General features: G+C 50.5%; 1 protein-coding gene and 1 pseudogene across 1 annotated transcript; both read left to right on the forward strand.

The window, feature by feature from the left end:
- Positions 1 to 27,077, forward strand: part of LOC136570611 (uncharacterized) — a 708,931-nt pseudogene that overhangs the window by 639,991 nt on the left and 41,863 nt on the right.
- On the forward strand, positions 18,005 to 26,607 carry LOC136570577 (SLA class II histocompatibility antigen, DQ haplotype C beta chain-like). Its single transcript, XM_066571043.1, has 8 exons — positions 18,005 to 18,145; positions 18,623 to 18,892; positions 20,058 to 20,342; positions 20,977 to 21,222; positions 25,405 to 25,611; positions 25,957 to 26,021; positions 26,164 to 26,280; positions 26,455 to 26,607. The coding sequence occupies exons 1-8, from the start codon at positions 18,061 to 18,063 to the stop codon at positions 26,605 to 26,607; spliced, it is 1,428 nt and encodes a 475-aa protein (XP_066427140.1). The 5' UTR covers positions 18,005 to 18,060.

Genomic DNA, 27,077 nt, shown 5'->3' on the forward strand with positions numbered 1-27,077 from the left:
TGCTCGACATAAAAGACTGCTTCTTTTCTATTCCCCTGCACGAAGACGACAAGGAGCGTTTTGCCTTCTCCATCGTCTTCCCAAACAGCCAGCGGCCTAACCTACGCTTCCAATGGAGGATGCTTCCACAAGGAATGCTCAACTCCCCAACTATCTGCCAGATCACCGTGGACCGAGCGCTAGCACCAGTCCGGCAGAGCAATCCGACTGTAACCATCGTGCAGTACATGGACGACATCCTGATCGCCGCACCATCCACGAGACAAGTGGACCAGCTGGTGTCTACCATCTCCGAGACCTTAAGGACAAATGGCTTTGAGGTAGCGAGCGCAAAGATAAAAAGGGGACCGTGCGTGACCTTCCTAGGAGTGGGAATCACAAGCTCCTACATAACTCCTCCCCAGATGAAAATCCGCCGAGACATCAAGACGCTCCACGACATGCAACAGCTGGTAGGGTCCTTACAGTGGCTCCGCAACATCGTCCTGATTCCTCCCGAGGTCATGGACCCTCTGAATGACCTCTTGAAAGGGAAGAACCCATGGGAGCAAAAAACCCTGACACCGGAAGCGGTAAGCTCGCTCAACTTCATCGAACGTCAGATGTCAGAGAGCATGCTCGCCAGATGGGACTCAAGTGCTCCAGTCGATCTGTATGTCCACTTTACAAAAAAGGGGGGAGTGGGAGCCTTAGCCCAAGGACCCCCCGACAAGGCCCAACCAATACTATGGGTGGTTTTGGGGAAACCGTCGCGTGCCTTTTCCCCGGGAGTCGAGTGCCTCTGCAGCCTCATGAAAGGCAGGAAACTCGCCCTAAGACATCTGGGCATCGAACCTTCCAAGATAAGCTTGCCTCTCCGCAAACAGCTCTCTGCGCAATCAACAACAATATCGGAATATCTAGCCATGGCCCTCACAGGCTTTGGAGGAGAGATTCGCTACGCGGAGAAACCCCCTTGGACTCGGCTGCTCACGGTCATCGATATCGACCTCCCACCAAAAGTACTTGACCGACCGCGGGCGGGACCAACCATCTTCACGGACGCATCATCGCAGACCTCCACTGCGGCGGCAGTATGGCAGTCAGGAGAACAGTGGCAATGTGTCAAGGCAACCGACCCCACGCTTTCGGTCCAACAGCTTGAAGCAGCAGCTGTAGTGCTAGCGTGCGGACTGTTCCCAGAAGAACACCTTAACATTGTGACTGATTCCATATTTGTGGCCAAGCTCTGCCTAGCCATGTCCGGACCAGGTGTGTCAGTGTCCACAGTGGCAACAATGCTGGAGGAAGCACTCTACTCACGGAAAGGCACCATATCAGTCATCCACGTCAACAGCCACGACCCGATCAAAGGATTCTACCAAATAGGCAACGACAAGGCTGACGCTGCCCCAAAGGGCGTATGGACACTGAAGGAAGCTCGTCAGTTGCACGAATCCCTTCACATCGGAGCTAAAGCGCTTGTGAAAAGGTGCGGGATTTCTACTGTGGACGCAAAGCACGTCGTCGCTACGTGCCCCCACTGCCAGAAGTCGCCACTGTGGTCGAGTGGCGTCAACCCCAGAGGCCTCAAAGCCTCAGAAATATGGCAAACAGACTTTACACAATGTCAGCTGTTGAAACCCCGAATGTGGCTCGCAGTTACCGTAGATACGTACAGCGGCATGATTGTGGCCACACAGCATCTCAAGACCGATTCCAAAGCGACCATCCAACATTGGCTAACAGCCATGGCATGGCTTGGAGTTCCAAAACAGATCAAAACAGATAACGGCCCAAACTTCATCTCAAAGGTAGTCCAAGCATTTGCCTCGAAATGGAACATCGCCTTGGTGCATGGCATCCCATACAACAGCACCGGGCAAGCCATCGTCGAAAGAGCAAACCAGACTCTGAAAACTAAGCTGGAAGTGCTAGCAAAGGCAGAAGGCTTCACCAATGCCATTCCCCCGGGTGACCAGGCGCGCATGCTGGCAACTGCGCTGCTAGCGTTAAATCAATTCCCTAGGGGGGACGAAACAAACAGTCCAGCTCAGAGACACTGGGCCACTCGGGCACTAGAGGAAGGCCCACGGGTGGTGATCAAAAATGAACTAGGGGAGTGGGAACAGGGTTGGAGATTAGTGCTCACGGGGTGGGGATATGCGGCCGTTAGAAAAGACGGGGATGTTAAATGGTGTCCACTCAAATCTATCAAACCAGACCTTCATAGGGAAACTCATGAGAATTGTGAGACTTTGTTCGCAGGACTGGATCATTGGACGTCCCCGAAACTCATATGCCCCACTACTGGGAAAGAGAGAGAGGCCAACGAGCAACCCGACATCACCTGAGAAGCTCGCGCCATCAAAATTAAAGCAGCACCGGTATCTCTGTGTAATCTTGTTTCTAGAGTTAGTAGGCGGAGGACAAGCAGACACAAAACATTACCCTCACCAGCCATTCAGGTGGGTTCTACGCCATCTCTCAGGTGAGGGGGTCATCAAAGAAATTGTTACAGCTGACATCCCATCTTTCGAGTTCAGGTTAAAAGACATTTTTCCCATGCATACAGGGCACCCCAGATTTCAGGAGACAACAGTATTTGGGATGTACTGGTGCCCTGCTTCCAACCCAGGAAAAAGTTATTGTAATTACCCAGGGCATGGATATTGTGGATATTGGGGGTGTGAAACTATTGTGATAAGCAATAGATGGACGCCTCAACAGCCTGATAAGTTCCTGCAAATTAAGTACACTCCACACGGCTGTATCGAACCAAAATATGACGGAGATGGGTATGCGCTTATGCCCGGAGGCTTGAAACAGCACACTTGCACAGGTTATATAATGACAATCCTGCAGCCGACCCATGAAGCCTGGGCCACAGGTAAAGTGTGGACAGCGTATGCTCATCTCCCTAGCCGCAGCATCTGGGCGAACATACAAATTATCAGACTCCCAGCCTCAATATCCCAATCAGTCGGACCCAATCCGGTTCTAGTAATGAGTAGACCCAGGGAAGAGATCGCGGCTAACGGTAGTTCTAGCAGCGAAACACAGAGGTCGAAACTAGCTTCCCCATCCGATCTCTTAACCAAACCAACCCTCTCCAGTCCATTCTTAAGCGTGTTAAATGCTACCTTCTTATCGTTAAACCAATCCAACCCGAACTTCACAGAATCATGCTGGTTATGCTATGATGCACAACCCCCTTTTTACGAAGGTGTTGCCTTCGATCTCCCATTCATCTTCTCTAAGTCAAACAATCCACGCCAATGCAGATGGGACACCCCCCGGAGAGGTATCACCCTAAGTCAGGTTACGGGCCAGGGCAAATGCTTTGGCAATGCAACCTTGGCAAAGCAGATGGGCAACGTCTGCAAGGAATTCGTCAAACTTAAGGGAGGGAAGTTCCAGTGGGTGATCCCAGCTGCATCGGGAATGTGGGTCTGTCACGGATCCGGGGTAAGCCCATGTGTACTCCTTGACAAATTCGACCATTCTACTGACTTTTGTGTCCAAGTTCTAATTGTCCCTAGAGTCCTGTATCGCCAGGAAGAAGAGGTGTACCGCTTGTTCGAGGAACCCAACCGGCTCTACAAACAAGAGGTGATAACAGGTGTCACCATCGCAATGCTCCTCGGTCTAGGAGCTACCGGCGCTGCCACAGGCATCTCGGCCCTTGCAACACAACATCAGGGACTGGCACAACTGCAGATGACAGTCGACGAAGACTTGCAAAGGATCGAGAAATCCATCTCCTCCCTGGAAAAATCCCTTTCCTCACTCTCAGAGGTTGTCCTCCAAAACAGGAGAGGACTGGACCTCTTATTCATGCAGCAAGGGGGCCTGTGTGCTGCCTTGAGAGAGGAATGCTGCTTTTATGCAGACCACACCGGAGTCGTCAGAGACTCCATGGCCGAATTGAGAAATCGGCTAAACCTAAGGAAAGCAGATAGAGAAGCTCAACAGGGCTGGTTCGAGTCGTGGTTCAACCGGTCTCCATGGCTCACCACCCTGATTTCTACCCTAATAGGCCCAGTCACTATAATCTTACTAACCCTAATCTTCGGGCCTTGCATATTAAACAAACTGGTGCTATTTGTTAAAAGGCGCCTGGAAACAGCTAACATTTTGTTTCTCGAGTGCCGACAATTACTTTAAGGCGTGCCACCTACTAACACACTTACGATTTTACACTAACTCTACTAACGCATGAAATATTGTAACCTTTACATTTTATAATTTTATAAGACTTTTACTAATCATGAAGGGGGGGGGAAATGTGGAGAGCCAGGGATCTGCGTGCGGAAGATCTCGGGCTGTACGGGTAGATAAGGAGGCCCCCCTCATCCTGCAGTCTGACCTTTGCTCTGTACCCACCCGGCCGGACGCGAGCAGAGGGAAATGACACAGACTGCCCAAGCCATAAATGCCCCCTAAGACCCCTCAATAAACGCCATTTTGCTGTCCACCACATTGGTGTATGTAGCATTGGACCGAGCGACCCTGGGCCTTGGGTCACCGTGCCGGACCCCTCCGAACCAGGTCGCCACGCCGTAACGGCAACACCCGCTAGGTCATTTTCTGACCCAGGGATCAGCGCATTACTAGGAGGAGATGTAGGGTTTGACACAGGCGCAGGCGCTGCGGAACACACCGGGGGGGAGCTGCTGCCTGAAGCAGGAGCTGATGCTGGCGGGGAGCTGCTGCTTAAAGCAGAAGCCGATGCTGGTGGCAGATTGACTGTGGACATGACAGGGGGTAACGGGGAACTAAACCAGTCCCCATAACTCTTGTTCTTTTCATGCGCCACACTAGCTTGCTGAGCAGCCTTTTCCTCTGCCTGATATTTCAACAACTCATCATGCACAACTCGCCACAACTTTCCCAACTTTTCTGCAGTTTTATCATCATCTATGACTGCCTGCCACAACTTATCCCCAAATTTACGCCACTCTGTTAACTCATGTACTGTGTGAGGATTTTCAAAAAGTCCCTGTTCATACCCAATAGCCAACAACCCAGGAAGCTCTTTCTGCAAATCTATACCCTTAACCTGACGCTTTTGTAAAAAGCCAGTAAATAAATCATATGCTGCTTGCCTTTCTTTATCCATGTTAAAAATAACAGCGCGCTTTTTGCAGCCCTTCAAGGTCTCGGCAGCACGTATCGGCCGGGCTCTCCGTTGAGGTCACCCAGGGCGCGGCACCTTCCCTTTTTCAGCAGTGCTTTCGCCATCCTTGCGGCGACAGGACCCGAACTCCTTACACCGATCCACCGTGGCTACCGGCTATCACGTCGGGGTCACCATTGGTTGGGTCGGCGGAAGAATTGCAGCACACAATAGGTGTGAACAACAAATCCCAAAGTTTATTGATAGCTCACACATATTTATATCGGTGTTAATGAAGCTTATACATATTACAAAGCTGAGCTCATTATTGCTTAAAACAAAAATGAATCAACCACACCTACTTCTATGCTCTAATGATTATTTTCTTTCTGTGTTTACATCCCTGTGGCTATTCTACCAAGGCTATCTTCATTTTTCTGGCAAAAGATTTTCTCCCCCATCTTCATGTTGCAGCAAGGTCACCATGACTCTTCTCTGTGATTGGACACTGACTACTTAATCCCCAGCTTGCTTCGCTTAACCTTATCCAACGGTATCGTATCAAAGTGGCCTTTCTCAGCTAGCCAATTATCCACAAAGCTCTCCACACCAGGGGGTTATCCTCAGGAAAGGTGAACAATGGTTTTGCAGGAAAGAGCCACCTCCTTGCGTCTTAAGAAGGAGCAATCTAATTTTGTCCCAAGAAGCTGCATGCTGCTCAGAAAATGATTAGCAGACATGTTTTCTGTGCCTTAAGGAAGCCTTTCTGTGGTGCACATGTATTTTCCACTGTATTTCCCACCTGCTGTCTGACATTTAGTTTGCAGGGGGACAAGAACACACTCTGGTATTGGGTGTTTGCATCAGATAGTGCAAGGGAGGGGTCTAGTCTTTGATTATCAGTCACAGGTGCTGCAGAAACATAGGTACATAAATACCTAAAAAAAAAAAAACCCTAAAAAATTAAAAAAAAAAAGAATAAAAATAAAATTAAAATATAAAAGAATTAAAAAATATAAAAAGAATAAAAACTAAAAATAAATAAAAATAAAATAAAAATAAATACAAATAAAATAAAAATAAATAAATAAAAATAATAAAATAAAAATTTAAAAAATAAAAATAAAATAAAAATAATTAAAAATTTAAAATAAAAATAAAAGTAAATTAAAAATTAAAAAATAAATTTAAAAATTTTTAAGAATCAGACTTTATTCTGAGGATAAAAAACAAGCTTATCAAAGAGACTGACTAAAGAGATGCATTTTATGACTCCATCTGCCCTAATCTGAAGCCAAATCATTACTTCCTCCAGAAGCTCTTGCATTTAGACATTTGTCTCTAAGATCTGTTTCTCTGGATATCAGTTCCAGTATGCAGAACGTCCTGGGGCCACTTGGTGGAAGAACAAGATGGGTTTGTAATGTAGATTTTCACATCTTCAGTTAAGATGTATTTTTAAAATCTTAGTATGCTTATCTTTACTCTCTAGCTTGACAGAAAAAGTCAAAAGCTTTGACCCAGAAACATAAGTTCAACATTAAAAGGCTTAACAGAAATGTCAGTGCAGGAGATCAGAATAGCAGGACAATACTGGAAGGATGTGCTGCAGACACAGGTCTGAGAGTAGCCCTCAGGAGTAAATTTCTGCAGCATCAAATCATTGTTGTGTTTTCCTGTAGCATCCCAAGGGTCTGTCTGCAATATCAATCCATGAGCACAAGAGCTGTGGTAGAGCAAAGCAGTACAGTTCAAGGACCTGTCATCCCTAGTGATCATTTGTGCCACCTAGGGCTAGGCTGGTAATCTTATTTCAAAGTCTGATTGTGCAAACTAGGACAGGGGATACTGCAGTCATAGTCTTTGCCTGACTGTTGGGTTTGCTGGTGTGCAGCTTCCATGGGGGTTTCCCTGAGGAAGATCCAGCTGGGGTCAGGCAAAGCACAAACTAAAGCACTTCAAAAGTAGGCAGGGAGGAGGTTTGTGTCAGAAAAGTATTGATGCTACAAAATCAATTGCTAAGGAAGGCGAACCCTCATTCTGATAGTTGTTTTAGTTCTTTTCCTGGCACACTGTAAGAAAAGTATTTTATTTCATGTGTTTTAGGGCTGTGTAGGGGGCTATTCAGTTGATGTGGTAGCTGAAACTGCAGCTATTTCTCAAAAGCCTTTTCAATGTTGCTGCATGCAGCATGCTGCCTGCTTTGACTGAGCCTCTGGAGCTGTCTCAGCTTCTTTTATGCTGCTGCGGGTTCTTCCGCTCAGGCTTTCCTCAGATTCAGGAGAAACCTGTCCCTTGCTGCCACGTGTGTGAAAGGGTAAAACCCTTGGCAGCTCTTGACAGCCTCCCAGCCCTTGTCACACGGATTGAACAGCCTGTGAAGGCTTACAGGTACAATTCTGCACTGGAGGCTGAGGTGCAATGACAGGATGAGTGGAAGTGATAACCTAAAGACTGTGGTCATAAATTGCTCTGGAAACATGGTCATACCACTATGATCGAAAAAATTTCTTTGGAGAAAGCCCACAATATTTATTAAAACTTCTTTCAGGAACTGCACACTCGATGCAGTTGGCTAGAGCATGTTGCTGAATTTGGACATTATTTAGCATTATCAGTGGATATTTCATTACTTTGATGTTTAATTCACTCATCAGTGTTGTTTAGAAAATAGCATGGACTGAGCAGAAAAGTCAGATTTTTGTTTCCAAGCAGTGATCTGTGCAGTGATGAGCTGTGTCTCTTTAGTTATGCAGATGTTTGCTGGGTGAGACTGCCATGCCAACCTCCTGCTCTGCTTAGGGGTGCAGATCTGAAGTGCCATGTTATACTCAAATGAGCAAATGCTGCCATCATATCACAGGATTAGTCAAAGGAAATATTCACAGCTCCTTTATACTTTGTAGATTTGCAAGCTGCTTTTTATGCAGGGTTCCCTGTTACTGCCAGGGCAGGGAGATGGGTGCCCTTAGAAACTTTTCCTAATTGCCTGCTTGGTCTGACTTCTGACTGGATTTGTTAACTCTCAAGCAAGACGTTCACTGCTCTGTTATTTTGTCATGGTGTTTGTAAAAGCTGTAGCTCTGAACCTTGTACAGCTGACTGCAGTACAAGAAGACCAAAAGAAATTGCCCATGCCTCAAACAATTTATGGACTACATGTAAAACAGAATGTCCCTTGAGTCTCTAAATATGAAAATGAAATTGCAAGTTTAGAGGTTGGAGATTAAAAAGAATAGATTGTTTTATACAACAATTCCATGCGTAACATTTCCATAAAAAGAACTGATAGAATTTGAAAGTGTGTTTTATTCTAGCAATACAAGTTTTTGTCTAGGTGTTCTTTTATGAGCACCAATTACTTTCATATCCTGTGCTTGACATTGGAAAATCTTAAATCTAAAAAGTTAATAATTTTTCCACAAGGCTTAACTGAATTCTGGTTGTAGAAGCTGAAGGAAGTAGGAGGGATGAGAAGAGTCAAATATAGAGCATTTCACAAGGAATTATCTCATAGATTTATTCACTAGTTCCCTCTCTGGTCCTTCCTTCTCTCCCTCTACCCCATATCTCCAATGCTCCACTGAGCTCAGCTGGATCAAAAGGCAGATTTCACTGAAGAACAGGGAGATGATCAGAGGAAGTTCTTGTTGAATGGGCTTGAAAACATTCAAGAGTGCTACGCAGCTGAGACTGAAAACAATTGCTTTGGGCTATCTGTGCTTCACCTTGGCTTGGCTGCTGCCAAATCCCCCAGCTGGACTGGGTGCAGTGACCCTGCTGCTGTGGGCTGAAGCCATTGCACTAAAGAAGCCAGAGGGGCTCTGATGGGCTGTCTGCACTCCAGCAATTCCCTCGTATCTGCCTGTAGGAAAGGATGCCGCAGTTACTTTCTGGTATTTTTAGGGAAGAAGGATCAGTCAATATTTTAGCATTGCCCACTGTAGTGCTGTGCATTTGCATTTCACGAGTGGTTTGAAACTTGTTTAAATGAAACTACCCCACAAATTTTGCTTCCATAGCTGCAAGGTTTTTTTAAGAAACCGGACTTTATCTCTGGAGTGTGACAGGGCTGGTTCTTGTCTGATTGGGCAGGGAGTAAAAGAGGGAGATTGTTGTCATTTTAAAAAAAAATATACATATAGTTTGGAATTCCAAAGCAGGATGGTTTTAATGGCATTCCTTGCCAGGACTAAGACTCTAAGATCAAAATCATCTATCCACCCATATCTTTTTAATAGCAAATTATAACCATTTTAATTCCTGTCTGAGCATTGATTAGATGTGGTATAAAGTGAAGTGACAGCCTCGTGCCTCCTAAACACTGGCAGAATGTGCAGTCACAGCATTCCCATAGGATTTGTCTCTAGAACCCTTCAAGATGAACTGGAACGAGTGGCTTTCCAGACACTCAACAATAGGCAAATGCTGACTTTGCAAGCAGACGCAGCTGTTTTTAAGCAGAAACACAGAACAAACTTCAAAAACATTTTAATAGCCACATTTCAGTATCCCAAGTGACTCCCAATTAGGCCTAGAAAGAGGTGACCAGATGTGGCATTTGCAAATGCTGCAAGCTGATGTTTGCTGGGCACTTGGAAAATCTGCTCTGATACAATCTGAGAACTTTTCTTTACTCACCTTTACCTGCCAAGGATTGTGGGTTGTTTTGCTTTTCACAGGCTCTGTTTTTCACTTACCTCTATGATAGTTGAGTCTTAAAAGTAGTGCAGAAAACTTAGTAATAAACATTACTGAGAAAATAATGGAAACTAGTTGCTTACTGTACAAATAGACTCGAGGACTGGGAGCCAGCTAAAAAGGTTTAGATTTTAGTATTTGAAATAGATTAGCAATTTAAATTAATGGGGATTCTGACTAGAATCTTCAGCTTTGGAAATCTTTGTTTGGATTCTCTCAGATTTTAATATTCTGTGATTAGAACATCTGGAAAACTGGTTCCTCAGGTGGGATGCAGAAATGTAAAGGAGGTTAATATATGCCAATAAAATACCCAGCTGAGTATTCCTGACATTTGAGACCACGAGCTTTTCCTGGCCCCTGAGATGGGGAGGGCTGGTGAGGGGCTCAGAGGCAGAGGATGATTCTCCCTGGGGCTGCTCCTCCTTGCAGCACTGATTGTGCGCCCGGGAGCCCAGGTTAAGGGCTTAGCAGAGCTTTGCTGGTCTGAGCTCAGTGTTTGGGCCAGGCTCAGCCCAGGGCTCTGGGGCTGTGCTGTGGACTCTGAGGTGACTCCTGTACAGACAGTGTCCCTGGGAAAATGGGCACAGAAACAAGGGAGAGCAGGACTGAACCCCAGCCTCAGCCTTTATGCGTCTTTAGATTCTTCTTGTGTTTGATAGTTAGCTTGTAATCTTTTAAACACTGTGCTTTAAGTAAAAGTCAATTTTATTGAAGAGGGAAGAAATAAAGACTTTTTAAAAGTATTCTCTTGTGATCCCAAATCTTCTAGAAGATCAATTTCTGAAGGCAGAAGTTTGCCTGCAATTATTGTGCTACACGGAATTTTCACACAAAGACATTTATATGGACTTTTCCTTCAAATACAAAGAAATAAATTATGTAAGTAAATTACTTGGATCGCTAAAACAGGTCAGTTAAGATGATTCACAAAGATTAATCTATTGCTCCAAAACACCAAGCAGCCAATTAAAATTTGCATTCAGCTATAAGCTGTTGAGAAATTAAAATTTAGCAATCCTAATTCTGTGGCTAGTTCAGCCAGAAAATAATCAAACAATAAAGCGTTTGTCACAACCATCATTATGTTAAAACAAATAAACAAGAACTTTTCTTTAGCACTTTTTTCCCCAGCATCCCTCAAAGTGGGGGAAAAAATACAGGACTGTAAGCTTAAGCAGTAATTAGCTTAACAGATACCTCAAGGAAATACACTGGGCCAATTTTCAGCAGTTTCCTTCCAGTGGAAAGAATATTCCTTTAATGTTACAGCAAAATGGACCATGTCTATTTAGTGGAAAGACAACAGTGCTACATATTTTAGCTGAACAGAGATGAGTATGTTGTCTACTGATGTAAATAGCTTTTACTTGTCTGGTTTGATAAGGGTGAAAAAAAAAGAAATTATTATGTTATGTTGGATGTGAATGAAATTCAGAATTGGATTAGAAGTGGACTGAAAATACAGACTGGCTTCATGGAAAATACAGAGATTTTGGATATTCCCATTGGATGTGGAATGAAAATGAGTGACAATCCTCTTAGAAAAAATAAGTAAAAAGTAAGCTCTGCCTCAGTCTGAAAGGTTTCCAGATGATCACACTTCATACAAATGCCAGGTCACTCTTCATACAAATTTTAGAGTCTAGACATGAAGAAGTTCTTTAAAAATCACTAAGGTTGCATGTACCTAAAATCTGAAAGAAGAACTCCCTCAGCCAGGTTAGGTGATCAGTGACAGGACCAAGGGAATGGCCTGAAGTTGTGTCAGGGGAGGTTTGGCTTGGATCCTAGAAAAAGGTTCTTGACCAGAGGGTGGCTGGGCACTGGAACAGGCACAGAGAAGTGGGTGCAGCACCAAGCCTGGCAGAATTCAAGAAGCCATTTGGACAAAACTCTCATGTTATGGTTCTTGGGGATGGTGCTGAGCAGGGCCCTGAGCTGGACTGGACAATCCTTGCAACTCAGGATATTCCATGATTCTGTGGTTTGGAAAAGTCTGTATAAATGTGCAACTTGCTACACTGTTTGTTAAGCATGAACCCCCATCAAGTTCTGGGAACAAAAGCTCTTTTATGGGATCAGTGCTTTTTGCTTTGAACATAAAGGCTTCCGCTCTTTAAGGAACAGCAGGAGTCCATTATTTTGCAGCAGTATTTTTATCCTGCTTAACAGTGCATGTTTCAGATCATGCTTGAGATGTCAGTGCAGCTGCCTTTGGTGGCGTGTCTGTGTGTGAGGTGAAGTGACACGGCTGCGGCTGTGACTCGGTTCCCTGTGTCAGACACCCGGGGCACTCACGGGCTCTGCAGCTTGAGGGGTGTGGGAAGGAAAGCCAGTGCTTGTGTTACTGCTGAAGGGGCTGCCCCAAAGTGGTCAGGAGCTCCCTGCATTTTGCCAGGGCTTCACACTTCATGCCATGGAGGTCTCTGAAATTTTCCTGTATGGAGCAAGCTGCAGCACTTAACTAATTTCCCTGATACTCTCATTATTTTCTGATGCTGAAACACACTCTAGAGCAATGGTGCATTCCTGCCCTTGTGCATTAGTGGGGACTTCTCTTGCCACCTCAAGCTCTCAGATTTGAGCAGGTGGTAGTTTACACTCAAGATTACAATTACAACTTTTTGCAAATTAATGTTGTGTTTTGGGTTGGGGTTTCTTTTTGCCACTTCACAGCAACTAAGTGTTCTCATTTTATGAGGACTATCTTTATAACAAATGGCTTTTTCTTTCTTTCCTTATATGACAGCCTCTTAAATCTCAGTTGTGCTCCCCTCTGCCCACAAAAAAATTTAATACAAAATTTTCTGTTTAGATCCCCAACAGATACATAATCATGGGAGTTGCCACCATCTACAAGTTTATGTCTTCTGCAATGGTGCAGTTAATTGTTATAGACAGATTGGATATTTTCTACAGGTCAAGAGAAGGTATTTGAATCTATTCTCCTAGTGGGTGTCTCTAAAGGAGAACATTGTCTCCTTGAACTGAGACTTTGCAATGAAATTTTTTTTCCTAGCATTTAATTGTCAAATGAAGCTATGCTGGATTTTCCTACATCAATTATTTCCAGTCACATTTAAATGGGAAAAGAACTTTTTGTTCGGTCACTGGCTCAGTTGAGTTTCTGTTGTTACTTGTATATTTTGGGGGTGTGTGTGTGTAATATTCTCAAATTTGTGTACATCTGGAAACCTTTACCAAAGGTCATTCCTATGTTTCTCAAAATCCACTGTGTATTTTTTATTTCACAGGGATTTATCTCCTCCATTGAAAAAACATTTTAATTCTAGCTTGGAAAACTCACTGCACAAATCAAAATCAATTCCAGCTTCTGTAACAGTTGGCCAGTGTAGGCATAAAATGGCATATGAAGTGGGAGAATACTGACTAAAGAAAACTAATGATGTTATCCCCTTGTAAAATACTCTGATGTGTTTTTCAAAGTGGGGCGATATTGGCTGGGGTGAAAATAAATTTTCAAAATATTTTTTCTCTCACTTTTCCTTATTTCCTGCTTAAAAAGAAAAACATTAAGGAAGCTGAGAAGAAAAGGATGATTTTCAAGGAAAATACTGTCTTATTATTTCAAAACAGTATATATCTTCCAGAGCCTGAGAATTACATGTTTTAGAAACATATTACACTTCCCAGAATTTTTGACCAACACTGACAATATGTTTTTGTTGCCTTGTTTGGCAGATGAACTAAAAATGTCTTCCTCAAAGTGCTCTGATGCAAAGAGCAGTGTGAGGAACCAAGCCAGGAATCACTTGCTTCTCTTTTCCAAAATATGTAGGGGTTTGATTTTTTTTTCTTCTTTTTTTCCTTCTTTTTCTTCTGAACAGAGGGTTGAAGCGGGCTAGCCCCACTTCTGTTGTTAGCAAAGGTTTCTAGATTATTTCTCTGCATTTCCATCCTGCCGAGTATGACCTTACTGATCTTCTATGGAACTGTGAGTAGGGATTCTCTCCTGTCACTATTTCCCTTATTTTTAAGGTATTCTTATCAATTGAAACCATTGTACAGGATTCAATGTTGATTATGGAAAAATGCTGTATGAGCAGGGTGAATACATTTTTTGTTTTGGCCAAAGGTCTTTGTTTTCCTTCTCTAAAAAGGGCACTTTCAAATACAATACATCCTCCCATGCAGATACATTTTATTTGACAGTTCCTCCCTCACCTGTTCATAGCAGAATTCACCTTCTGCTTCTCACTTATTTGGGTTGCAGAGATGAAGGTAGGGGCTGTGTCATTCTATCGATGGCTGAGTGATGGATTAAGAGGGGTTATTCTTTCTGCTTTGACTGCTTTGGATATAAAGGAGATGATTCACTTTGAATTGGCTTCCCCTTGAGACAAAGTAGAGAAAGAGCAAGAGCTGTAACGTCTTCCTGCTGCCCCAGGAGCTGGTGAGGTATGCAAGAGTGAGAAGGTCTGTTTCAAGACCAGGTAATAAATTCAGTATTACAAGACTGGATGCATTAGGGGATCACTTGAACAATTCATTCCTTGCCCTTTTCCTGGGGTGATGCACAGACTTGTATTCTCCTTAGTCGTGGTGGATTTCAGCTCAGTTCATCTCCAAGTCAAATAATCAAAATGTGACAGCTTGCAAAAGTCTTTAGCATCCAAATAATTTTTGAGAATAAATCCTGTTGATGTCTCCTCAAGAAAAAAAGATTTGAAGCAGATTAAATGTCCTGGGAAATTTTTGAGAAATACTGTTTGATCTTCCAACCAATTCTCCAAAGACTTCTGAGTTAGACTGGGGCTATCAGAAAACTTGTGTGTTGTGCCAAAGACTGTTTTTCCTCCCTCAGAACTGTTGCTGTCATTTCACAGTGAGCAGGAAACTTGCAGATTGTAGGATTTAGATATCACTTATTTTCAGGTGAAAGAATTTTGTATATTCTTTTTGGTGTTTTTTGGATTCATGCTGCTACAGAAGCTCGCATATTTTTACCAAAGGAACTGTTGCGATCAAAGCTCTTATTTGGCCTTCAAATGGAGCAGGAAGATGTTATCCAGGCAGTTAAAAGTAAAAACTATTTCTAAGTGTACATATGTGTATAAATAATATTATTTTTTCTCTGAAAGTACACGGATTGACAGTCAATATTTATTATTCTGTTCTAGAACTTTGTGTACATACACATAATTCACATTATCATTAATTCCAATCGGGAGCCCTGCCCGGCCAGGAGGGCGTGCGGCCGCAGGGCTGGCAGCGCCCGTGCTGGGCAGCTGTGCCGCCCGGCACCGACACGGGCTCTGTCTTGCCAGGGCTGGCCGGAGTGCTCGTCACGGGGCAGAAGGAGGAGCTCCAGGTCATCAGCGAGGGTGAGTCAGGGCAGCCGCGGGGCAGCGAGCATCGCCGGGGGCAGCTGCACATCCCGGCCCCGGAGCTACAACCCGTGCCCGGGCTGCGGAGGGCTCTGCTCCCTGTGCGGGCGAGGGGCGGCGGGGGCACAGCCCAGAGAGCTGCCAGCGAAACGTGGGCGATCCGTGACCAACACCTTCCGGCCGAAGCCCTGGCAAGAGCCGGCTGGGATGGGCCTGGCAGGAGGCTTTCCTTGGATTCCCTCAATCTGGCCTCTGACCGTGGCTCTGTTCCTCTCTCTTCAGCTCTTCAAGCCCTGAGAGAAGATGACAGCCCATCCTGCATCAGCGTACTCATTCAGCTGACCTTCCAAAGAAGATCTGCAGGACTTCTTGCGTCTGCTGGATCAGATGTACCGGCATCCCTCGGCCATCTCCAGCTCCCGTTGCAGATGGGAGCAGCTGCAGAGCAGGATGCACCAGCTGCAGCTCCAGGCACAGCTCTAGCTGCTCAGAGCTGAGCCTGTGGGAAGCTCCAGGAGCTCCTGCCATCTCTCTCCCTGTTGGCAGCTCCCTCCCTCCAGCTCTCAGACCCTGCCCATCCGCTTTTTTTGTCTCCCAGCTCACCCCTTTGCTTTGCTTTCCCTTAATAAAGAGTTTGGATTTTTCCAAAACCTTTTCCAAAACCTTAAGTGTGTGTTGGTGTTCCCTGGGAAATGCAGGCATTTGGAGAAATGCCTTTGGAAGAGAGGGGCTTGCTTCTCAAGCAAAGTGCTTCCCCAGGCGCCCCCGGTGAGGTAGTGAGCCGTCTCCCTTTGGCTCCCTGCGCTCCTTTCCGTCTTTGAGGCCCCTGGCACTTGGCGGAGGGGCCTGGCAAGGGAGAAGACTGTGAGAGCAGCTTTGGCATCTGCCTGGGCCTGCGGAGACCCCGCCAAGCAGCAGCGGCAGGGCGTGTTCCCTGCCTTTGAGCCCAGCACAGAGCAGGATCATCTCTGTCCAGCCGAGAGCCCCAAATCTCTCTCAGAGAGCTGTGAATTCAAAGGCCTTTATGCACACATTAATGCCATCTTCCCTCTCTGGTGTGTTTTAACTCTTGGCAAGATGCGTTTGCCTCTTGCTTGCTGGAAGCTGCTCTGCTCCAGGGCCGGCACCGAGCTGGGCTGTGCGGGCCGGGCAGCGTGGAGAGTTGTGACCGTGGTCACAAGGGTTTTCAGGATGAAGAAGAGATGAGAATTTTGACTCCATGATCAGAAGGCTTGATTTTTTATTTTATGATATATGTTACTTTAAGACTATACTAAAATGAAATAGAAATGAAGAGTTTTCTTCAGAAACTAGCTAAGGTAAGAATAGAAAAGTATGAAGAACAAAGATCTGTGTCTCAGACAGAGAGCAAGAGCCAGCTCTGCCATGAGTGGTCAGGAAATCCAAACATCCACAGGAGACCAATCACGGGTCTACCTGTTGCTTTCCACAGCAGCAGATAACCATTGTTTACTTTTGTTTGCTGAAACTGCAGCTTCTCACAAGGAAAAATCCTAAGAAAGGATTTTTCAGGAAAGATGTCTGTGACACCTTTGGAACCCCAAAAGTGGAGAGATCAGCAATAGAAAACTCCTGGGAGAGTTTTTTCTGGCTGAATGTTGATATGTGGAGATTTCATGGACACCAGCGTCCTGCTGAGTTCTAGAGATGGACCTGGCCAGGAGGAGCCTCTACTCCAAGGCACTCCCACCTTGGTTTCCCCCAAACCAGGGTTTGTCATTCCCAAGCTGTGGCCGGATGGAGGAGGAGGAAAAGGCCCAGAGATCCCTTACAAGGAGGGGCTGCAAACCCAGCCCAGGGAGGTGTGGGGAGGAAAGAGCCCCCCTGAGCCAGGAAGGCGGCCGGAGATCCAGCCCGAGCTCAGAGCTGGTGGAGAAGCCTCATGGCAGGGAGAAGCCCCACAAGTGCTTGGAATGTGGGAAGGGTTTCAGCTACAGCATTACCCTGATGGAACACCTGAACATCCACACTGGGGAGAGGCCCTGGGCTTGTGGGGAATGTGGGAAGAGCTTCAGTGGGACCTCCGACCTGAGCAAGCACCACAAGATCCACACTGGGGAATGGCCCTAGGAGTGCTTGGAAGGTCAGAGGAGCTTCAGGTGGCATTCAGAGATCGTCACTCACCAGCACTTCCACACCAGGGGCCCTGCGAGTGTCCCGAGTGTGGGAAGAGCTTCGTGCGCTGCTGCAGCTCCATCCCCCGTGGGAGGATCCGTGCTGGATGATCCCCAGTGACCCCCGTTGGGCAGAGCCCTGGTGACCCCTGTTCTGGCTGATCCATGTTGGGTGGGGGGAAGGTGTTGGAGAGATTTCTTTCCCTTTTCCTTGTGCTGCTGTGATTTGGTTGGTAATAAATTCCCTCCGTGTGCCCAGGCCGGCTCTGTTGTGCCCGTGCCGGATTTGCTGAGGGATCTCTCCCGGTCCTTGTCCCCAGCCAGGAACCCTCGGTTCCATTTTCTGTCCCTGTGCGGCTGCGGGGGCAGGGACAGAGCGGCTCTGGGGGTGCCTGGCACCGGGCAGGCGTCACCGCTCGCCACGGGTACCGCTGAGATCCCGCGCCCCTGGGCACGCATTGCTGGGCTCACCTGAGCTCCCACCTGCCCAGCGCCCCAAGGTTCCCCCTCCCCAAAAAACCCCCAGCCCGGGGCTGCAGCGGCCCGGAAAGGCCTCAGCCAATGGCAGCGCAGGCAGGAGGCGGCGCAGCCAATGAGATCTCAGGGCGTTGTATTGCGTCATCGGTTTTCGGGCAGAGCCCGTGGCCGATCGCTGCCCAAAAGTGGCGGCAGCCAATGAGAGCGCGCGGCGCTGCCGAGCCCGCCCTGCTCCGGACTGGTGCTGCCAGCGCAGCGCGGCTGCTTTGGGGCTGCTGCTCCCTGCCCGGCCCCGGCCATGGGGCGAGGGGCGGCAGCTGGGGCCCTACTGGTGGCACTGGTGGTGCTGGGAGCCCCCCCGGCTGCGGGCGCGGAGCTCTCGGGTGAGCGGGGGGCGGGAGGCGCTGGGACAGGGGGGGAGAAGGGGGAAAAGGGGGCGAAGGGGGGAGCCCGGAATGGAGGGGGAGGAGGAGGGGACCACCCAAAGGGAGAGCGGGAGGGGCTGAGGGATGGGGGAAGGGGAGGGAGGGGTGGGAGCCGTTCGGGAAGGGGGAAAAGGAGAGGGGGGGACCCCAAAACTGAGCCCGAGGGCGCCGGGGATTGGGGAATTTGTGGGAAAATGGGGAAATAGGACCCCAAAAATTATTTGGGAGCGGCCGGAGGTGGGAGGAGAGAGGATATGAAAGGGGAAATGGAGGAAGGGCGGCAAAGAGGAAGCGGCAGCGCGGGCAGGAGGGTCCCGTGGCGGCCGTGGGGCACAGGGGGTGCGGAGTGGGGAGTCGGGGTGGGCCCCGGAGCTCTGGGGGTGCTGAGGGAGGGTGGTGGGTGGGCAACCCCTGACCGGTGTCATGGACACTCAGGGGTGTTCCAGAGGATGACAAAGTCCGAGTGTTACTTCATGAACGGCACGGAGAAGGTGAGGTACGTCCAGAGGGCCATCTACAACCGGGAGCAGTTCATAATGTTCGACAGCGACGTGGGGCACTTTGTGGGGTTCACCCCCTATGGGGAGAAGTTGGCCAAGCGCTGGAACAGCAACGCCGTATTCATGGAGGACAGACGGACTGCGGTGGATTGGTTCTGCCGGTGCTGGTACAAGAATTTTACCCCGTTCCTCACAGAGCGCCGAGGTGAGCGCGGAGCAGAACGTGCCCGCTCGAGCCCTGCCCTGCAAATGACCGGGAGCCCCTCAAAATATCCATGCGGAATCGCCCCAGAGCCCTCAGCCCTCCTTGTGCCCATCCCCGGGGCCTCTTGTCCCTCCCAGTCCATCCCAGTCCTTCCCAGTGCCCCCCGCGCGTCCATTTCAGCGACGCGTAAAGCTTACTGAAATGCCCAATCAGATCACGTCTCCTTAATGACTCATCTGTTGCCAGGCAGATCCGCAGCGCGGAGTGCCCTGCGCTGGATTCGGCCTCCCAGTGCCGCGCATTTCATTCCCAGTTCCTACCAGTGCCACCAAAATCCCTCCCAGTGCCATCCTAGTCCCTCCAAGGCCATCTCCAATTCCTCCCCAGTCCCTCCCAGTCCATTTCCACTCTTTTCCCAGTTCACTCTCTGACCTCCACCTCTCTCCCAGTTCCCCCCATTTCCTCCCATCTCTCTGTGCAAACCCCATAAATCCCAGTCCCTCCCAGTCCATTCCAGTTCCTGTCAGTCCCTCCCACTCCTTCCCAGTACCACTCAGCTTCTCCCAGTCAATTCCCAGTATGTTCCCAGTTCATTCCCAGTTCACTCTCAGATCTCCACCCTTTCTCCCAGTGCCCCACATCCCCTCACACCTCTCTCAGTTCCACCCAAGTCCCTCTCAGTCCATTCCCAGTCTATCTCACTCCCTCCCAGTTCATATAAAATCCCTCCCAGTCCATTCTCACTCCCTCCCAGTCCCTCCCAGTCCATCCCAATCCATTCCCAGTCTCTCTCAGTCCATTTCCCAGTCCATTTCCAGTTACTCCGAGTCCCTCCCAGGCCTTCCCAGTTCCACCCAGCCTCTCCAAGTCGATTACCAGTCTATTCCCACTTCAGTTTCAGTTCACTACCAGAACACCACCCTCACTCCCAGTGCCCCTCTATCCTTTCTAACCTCTCTCAGTGCCACTCAATTCCCTCCCAGTGTATTCCTAGTCCCTCCCAGTCCCTCCTAATCCATTCCCAGACCCTCCCCGTCCATTCTCAGTCCATTCCCATTCCCTCCCAGTCCCTCTCCAGCCCAGCCCAGCCCTCCCCTCTCTCTCCCAGTGTCCCCCAGCTGATCCCAGTGTGTCCCCGCTCTCTCTCTCTCTCTCTCTTCCCCAGTGCCCCCCAGCGTGTCCATCTCGCTGGTGCCCCCCTCGAGCTCCCAGCCCGGCCCCGGCCGCCTGCTCTGCTCCGTGATAGATTTCTACCCTGCTGCCATCCAGGTGAGGTGGTTCCAGGGCCAGCAGGAGCTCTCGGAGCACGTGGTGGCCACCGACGTGGTCCCCAACGGGGACTGGACCTACCAGCTGCTGGTGCTGCTGGAAACCCCGCCCCGGCGCGGGCTCACCTACAGCTGCCAGGTGGAGCACGTCAGCCTGGAGCAGCCCCTGAGCCGGCACTGGGGTACGGGGGAGCCACTGGGGGCGCTGGCAGAGCCACTGGGCTGTGCTGGGAGCCACTGGGAGGGAGCTGGAGAGAGCCGGGCTGGGACTGGGAGAGGGTCTGGGGGCTGGGCAAGGGCTGGGAAGGGGTTTGGGGGATGCTGGGGAGGGTGGGATGGGGTTGGGGGATCCTGGTGGGCACTGGGAGGGAGTTTGGGGGTGCTGGGTGTGACTGGGAGGGAGTTTGGGGGCGCTGGGTGTGACTGGGAGGGAGTTTGGGGGCGCTGGGTGTGACTGGGAGGGATCGCAGTGAGCCCGGAGGGGCTGGAAGGAGATCGGCGATGGCAAAGCGGGGCTCGCCATGAGCTCGGTTGTGCTGGGCACAGACTGGGAGGGCTCTGGCTGAGTCCTGCTGGGGCTGCCAAGGGACTGCGAGAGGCTTTGGGGCTCCTGGGGCACTGGGGGCAACTGGGAGGGGGCTGTGGGATCCTCAGAGGGGCGGGAGGGGCTTTGGTGGCTCCTGGCCAGGACAGAAAGGGATCGGGGGGAGGTTTCAGGGGCTCCTGGCTGGGCTGGGGGCCACAGGGAGGACGCTGGGAGGGGCTGGGGGTGTCCGTGAGAGGTTTTGGGGGCGCTGAGCCCTGCGGACCCCCCAGAGATGCCGCCGGACGTCGCCCGCAGCAAGATGCTGACGGGCATCGGGGGCTTCGTCTTGGGCTTCGTCTTCCTGGCGCTGGGGCTCGGCTTCTACGTGCGCAAGAAGGTCAGGGCGGGTGCCGGGGGTGGCGTCCCGGCCGTGGCGGAGCGTGTGCGCTCCCGCAGGGGCCCCCAGCCCGGTGTCACCCCCTTTTCTCTGCCCACAGAGCTCCTGAGCCGGCAGCGGCCGCAGCCCCTCCCCGTGGGCTCGGGCCCGGCCGGGACCCCCCGCTCCGTCCCCGCTCCGCTGATTTTGGGGGGGTCCCGTGTCCCCCCCAGCCCCGCTGGCGCTCTGCCCCCGCCCAGTGCCTGCTCCCAGTGCTCCCAATAAAGCTTCCCAGTTGCCCCCGGGGCCGTTTATTGGGGGGCGATGGGGAGGGGTTTGGGGGTCGGCGATGGGACGGATTTGGGCAAAGGGAGGGGGAGAAAGGGTGGGGGCTGGGCCCGGGGGGAGCGGGAGGAGGAGGAGGAGGAGGAAGAGCAGCAGCACCAGATCCCCACGGTTTCCCTGCTCTCCCGGAGCTGCAGCCCCCCCCGGCTCCATCAGCATCGCCACCTCCCCACATCCCACAGTGAGCATGAAGGGCGAGCTCAGCCCTTGTTAAGAATCTCTAAATAATATTAAAAAATAATTTAATATTATTTAAAATTTATATAACTTATTAAAATATCATTCAATGTTTTTAAAATTTAAATTTATGTATTTTTAAAATTTTAATCGTAGTTAATAATTGTTTTGACCCCTTGTAATAAAATTGTGTTCCTAAAGGGGAGCGGGTGTCACGGTTTGGCACTGGCACAATGCCTGTGCCCCTGAAAATACATTGTCCCAAGTGTCCCCTGTGAGATGTGACCAGAAATACAGCAAAGCAGGCTCCCGTTTAGGAATAAAAGAAAAAAAAAACGAGGAATAAAATAAAAAAATAGGAATGTTTTGGAAGGTTTTCATTCTGAGTTCTATGTGTTTCTTTTATATATTGTAAGTTAATAAAAACATTCCTCCTCCCTGTTGTGGTTTGAGAGGAAGTGAGTTTTTTTGAGATGCTGTAGTCAAACCAATAGGAGCTCAGATTTGAATTTTGGCACATGGTGTGGCCACTGAGGACGTGGATTTGCCTCTGAGAACACGGGGGTTAAAAGCAGAGAACGCCCAGGGGAAGCTCTCTTGGTTCCCGTTGGTGAAAGGTTCAGAGCTGCCCTGCCCGGCTGCGGACTCGGTGCGGGAGGGGAAGCCATGCGGCCGGGTGAGGTGAGCCGGGCCTTGGACAGAGAGGGGAGGTGAAGGCCCCTGCAGGATGGAAGGGTGGAGGAGCACCGAGAGGGATCGGGCAGCAGCCCCAGAGAGAGAGGGAGAGAGAGAGAGAGAGAGAGCCGGTGTCTGTGCCTGTGCCTGTGTTTGTGCCACCTTGAAATTGGATAGCACGGCCGGCGAGAAGGAGAAGGGGGGGTGTGGCGAGAAGGTGCCGGGCAGGGCCAGCGTGGGAGTTCTGGACAGGCAGAGCCTGAGATTTTTAACCCTTTTCTTGGATGATGGAAACCTTGCAAATGCTGATCCTCCTGGAGTTAAATGAGGAGAGATAGAGATGAAATAGGAGGAAATGGGCAAGTGTGATGGAAATCTGTGCAAGTGAAAGATGTCAGAAGAAGTTGAGAAGAATCCTAGGTGGGAGGAGATGATGAGTGGCCTTTGGCTGGACTTTTCTTGTATAGCCATGGACAGAACCATTTTCCTGTGACACAGAGACTGCATTTAGGGGGAGCAATGGCTCAGAGCCAAGAGAGTGCAGTGATGTTATGTGAAGGAGCAGTGTGAACAGAGACAACGGGTGAGAAGGGTGGTGGTGCCCTCAATCTTCAGCGGAGGAAAAGATCTCTGTTCTCGAGACCCCTCAGCCCCAGGGGGTGAATCTGGGGGGGACAGGTGTCCCGAAAGTGAGAGACACTGCTCTTTGTGGAACTGGGCAAAGCACCCCTAAAAGGGGAACCCCAGAAGCAGCTCTGGTCCATATGCAGTGGTGAGAGCACTGGGCATGGAAGGAAGATGTCACAGATGGCAAATGTTCTCCGGGCGGTGCCACGTGTGACATGGAAACGCAAGAAGTTTCAAAGGTGTTTCCTGGGGAAGCCTATGGCCAAGAGGGACTCCTCTCCTCTTGATGAACTGAGAATTGATTATCTGAGGGGTGGCGATGGATTGAGAGTTGCTGACCTGAGGGGTGGTAAATGAATTGAGAGTCCAAGGTTTTGTCTTACTGTGATGTATTGGGAACTTGGTTGGGGGGAGGAGGAATGTTTGGAAGGTTTTCATCCTGAGTTCTGTATGTTTCTTTTATATATTGTATGTTAATAAAGTTTTTTTCCTTCTATTCCTAAGCTGGAGCCTGCTTTGCTCTATTCCTGGTCACGTCTCACAGCAGACACCAGGGAGAAGGTATTTTCATGGGGGCACTGGCATTGTGCCAGCGTCAAACCATAACAGCTCCATTTTTATGGACCTCATGTTTTGAAAGGAATGCATGTTTAGAAGAATGGAAGAGGTAGGAGGTGACTTTAGGGGAACCACAAGTTCCACAACAAACCAGAGAAAACAAGATGGTAAATAACAACCAGCCTGGGGACATGTGATTTGGTGCATTTAGACTCAGTGGAGCATAGGATTCAACCAGCCTAAAGCAGAAATTCAGCAGCACGTTTGGTACAAGAGCACTTTGCAAAAGAAACAACAGGACTGGTGCACATGGTGAGTGTGCAGCTGACTCTGCTTAGCCCAAGGGGAACCCATGGAACTGACTCATACTTTTAAATCAGAAGCCTAAGTGCTGATGTCAAATCCATCAGATCTAGGTTTCAGTTGCAGAAAAGTCTTTCCAAAACCAATCCTTCAATGGATTAGTCTCCTGAAATCTTTTGCCTCCAAAAATACAAATTAATGACTATGGGTTTATTTAATGCTATATGAAAGATCAGATGCCTGGCAATTAGTCTTAGATCATTACTCCTAGAGCTTCAGCTGACAGGCAATTCATTCATTGATACAAACCAAAAGAGTAAAAAGGCACGGACAGACCTCCAGCAGAAGCCATGGACAGCGTCAGCCTGTACCAGGTGTTGGATTCCGCTATTGAGGGCGAGGCTGGCATCAATTTTGCCGTCCTGTGAAAACTCCTGCAGGCCATCCTGGAGCAGCAGGAGCTCCCCCAGCAGACTCCCCCTACTCATTGTCTGCCCACATCTTTAGCAGCGCTTGTCACTGTCCTGCCTTCGCAGGCATTGTTTGAACCTGTGGCAGCAGGTCTTTGCCATTCCGATGGGATTCCATGATCCAGCACGGAGCCTGGCTTAGGCAGGAGGTGCTGGATCCATCCCTGCTGACCTGGCTGTGTGATGGACTCCACAGGGCAGGATGAAGGTTCCTAAGCCATGGGTTTGTGCTAGGGTCTCCATGAGGAGGTGGGCAAGATGAACACAGAACAATCCAGCATGGAGCAGGACATAAAGGTGATACGGCAAGAATTTGGCCAGCTGAGCTGCCACCAGTTCCCCCAGGAGGGAGCTGAATGCCCACCCCCTCCTCAGGGACTCTGCCACAGCTGCTGCTGCCAGTGCTCTCCAGGGGACAGAGCAGCATTGGTGCTCTGGGCAACACGTCCCATGTCTGTGTCACGTCCCCGCGATTGTGCCGGCCACCCAGCACCGGGACTGGTCCCAAAGAGGCCGTGGCAGGGCCTGTGGAAGGCCCCGGTGCCCTTCCTGCTCAGCTGCAGTGGCAGCCGTGGGGGCTCATTCTGCTGCCCTGAGCAGGCAGAGCAGAGGAGCAGCTGCTTCTTGTTTGGGCCGTTGCTAAAGTTCCTGCTGGGCTGTGTCTTCAACACTTGGGGCAAGGTCTTGCCTGCCAGCTGGGGCAGTTTGGGTAGTGTGGGGGTGTCCCCAGGGCACATGGAGGTGTGTCCTGGGGCTCTCTGTGACACAGTGCACCGTGGTCACCGTGGGATGGAAAGGGACAGAGTGTGCAAATGTGACCCTTTCTGACACGTCGTGACGTAGGTGCTGGTGGTGCCACGGCCACGCCACAGTGCTCGGTGCACGCGACGGGACAGGACGGGACAGAGCAGTGCTGTGAGGAGCCCCCACACAGCCAACTCGTTCCTTGCTGACCCGGAGCTTTTCCCAGGCGTTCCCTGTGCAGGTGACCTCGAGGCCAGGCTGCGGGACTCGGTGACGTGGAGCATTTCCCAAGCGTCTGCCATCCCTGCGGCCGGTGCCCTCGAGGACAGACTGCGGGACTTGCAGTCCTATTTCCCTTTTGAGACTTCTCTCTTGCTGTTGCCCTCGAGGACAGACTGCAGGAGTTCCTGTCCTGTAGCCTTCCTGAGACTCCTCTGTTGCAGGTGCCTTCAAGGCACAACTGCAGCACTTGCTCATCTTCAGCTCTTCCGAGGCCTCCCTGCTTCAGCAAGCACTCATAACTGCAAAGAGTGACATGGAGCAGAGACCCCCCAGCGTGCCCAAGCTGGCCTGGGTGGAGGAGGAAGAGGCTGGAGCTACCTCAGCACAGCAGCCTGAAGAACTGGAGCAGTTCCAGCTGCTGCAGGAGCGTGAGTGTCAGAGCTGGGCCACAGGGCTGGTGCCTGTAGCCAGCCTGGCCCCATCCCATCCCATCCATCCCATCCCATCCCATCCCATCCCATCCCATCCCATCCCATCCCATCCCATCCCATCCCATCCCATCCCATCCCATCCCATCCCATCCCATCCCATCCCATCCCATCCCTGTGGACATATCCATGGATAGGACAGAAGCTGGGCTGGAGCACCTGGCAGCCGCGCTCCATCCCCCGGGGCATCCCGAGGCTCTCCCTGCCTGGGCAGTGCAGGGCTGGGCTGTGTTCTCTGGCCTCTCCCGCAGCCCCTCAGCTCTGTCTGCGCTCGCTCTTTGCCAGATGCAGCCAAGGACCGGACACAAGAACAGGAAGCCACCCGTGGCCGGTTGGGCAGAACGGCGCAGGTACCTGTGGCCATCCCCACCTGGGCTGGGCCTGCTGGCACTGCTCAGCCAAGCACCAGGCTTGGAGCGCTCCATGGATTCTCCCTCTCTTGCTGCCCTTCTCCTGCCGACCCTCTGTGAATTCATCACGTGCCTTTGGCAGGAAGAGACCGCCGGTGTGGGCACAGGCGTCTTGGCCAACCTTCCGTTCCTCGATGCCGAGATCGATGCTGCCATGCTGGATTTGCTTGTGGAGAAGGGTGTCTCCAATCCAATGCAAGTAAGCAGCCTGGGGCAAGGGCTCGATGGCCCCAGCAGTGGTGCGGCGCCTCGAGCCGGCTCTGCTGGGCTCCCTCGGCCTTTCAGGCCCGGCCCAATGCGGTTGGAAGGGAAGCACTTCTCAGGGGGAGTTGCTGCTCTGGCAGCTCTCCAAGTCTCCCCGTGCCCTCTGCAGGTGCCCGCCATGGTGAGGTCCATCCACCAGTGGCTCACGGCCAATGAGGCTGCTGGGCACAGGCTGGACAAGGCCCTTCTGGAGCTGACCGAGGAATACCCCTCTGACGTGCTGATCACCCTCTTGCGCTGGGCCTCATCGTGTGACAGGTAGGGCAGCCCCACGTGCCTTGAGGGCTTTGGGTTCACCGGCCCATCACCCTGTAGAGCCTGTCCCTGCTGACTGCCTGACAGGCGGGCAGTTCCAGGATCCACTGGCTCCTTGGTTTTCCAGGGCTGCCATGTCAGCTCCTGAGCCTGGTGCCACGCTCCCTCCCTGCCCCTCGGGGCCTGTACCCACGTGGGCTGGCTGGCCGCTGCCGGCCAGGGGCAGTGGGCAGAGGCAGGGCTGAGGGCCAGCGCGGGGCCCTGCAGCTGCCCAGGCCATGGTGCTGTGGCCGAGCCCGCCCTGACACAGAGCTCTGACCCCACAGAGCTGCCGCACCATGTGGGGAACCATCATGTCCTCGAGCAGGACTGCGGAGCCGGCGCTGCGGCTACTCCTCGATGTGCTGAGCGCCTGGCCAGTGCACAGCGTGTACACCTCCGATGGGGACAACGCAGTAGTCTTTGCCCTGGCTGTGA

The sequence above is a fragment of the Molothrus aeneus genome, unplaced genomic scaffold, assembly GCF_037042795.1.
Source record: "Molothrus aeneus isolate 106 unplaced genomic scaffold, BPBGC_Maene_1.0 scaffold_35, whole genome shotgun sequence".
In the NCBI taxonomy this organism is placed as follows: Eukaryota; Metazoa; Chordata; class Aves; order Passeriformes; family Icteridae; genus Molothrus; species Molothrus aeneus.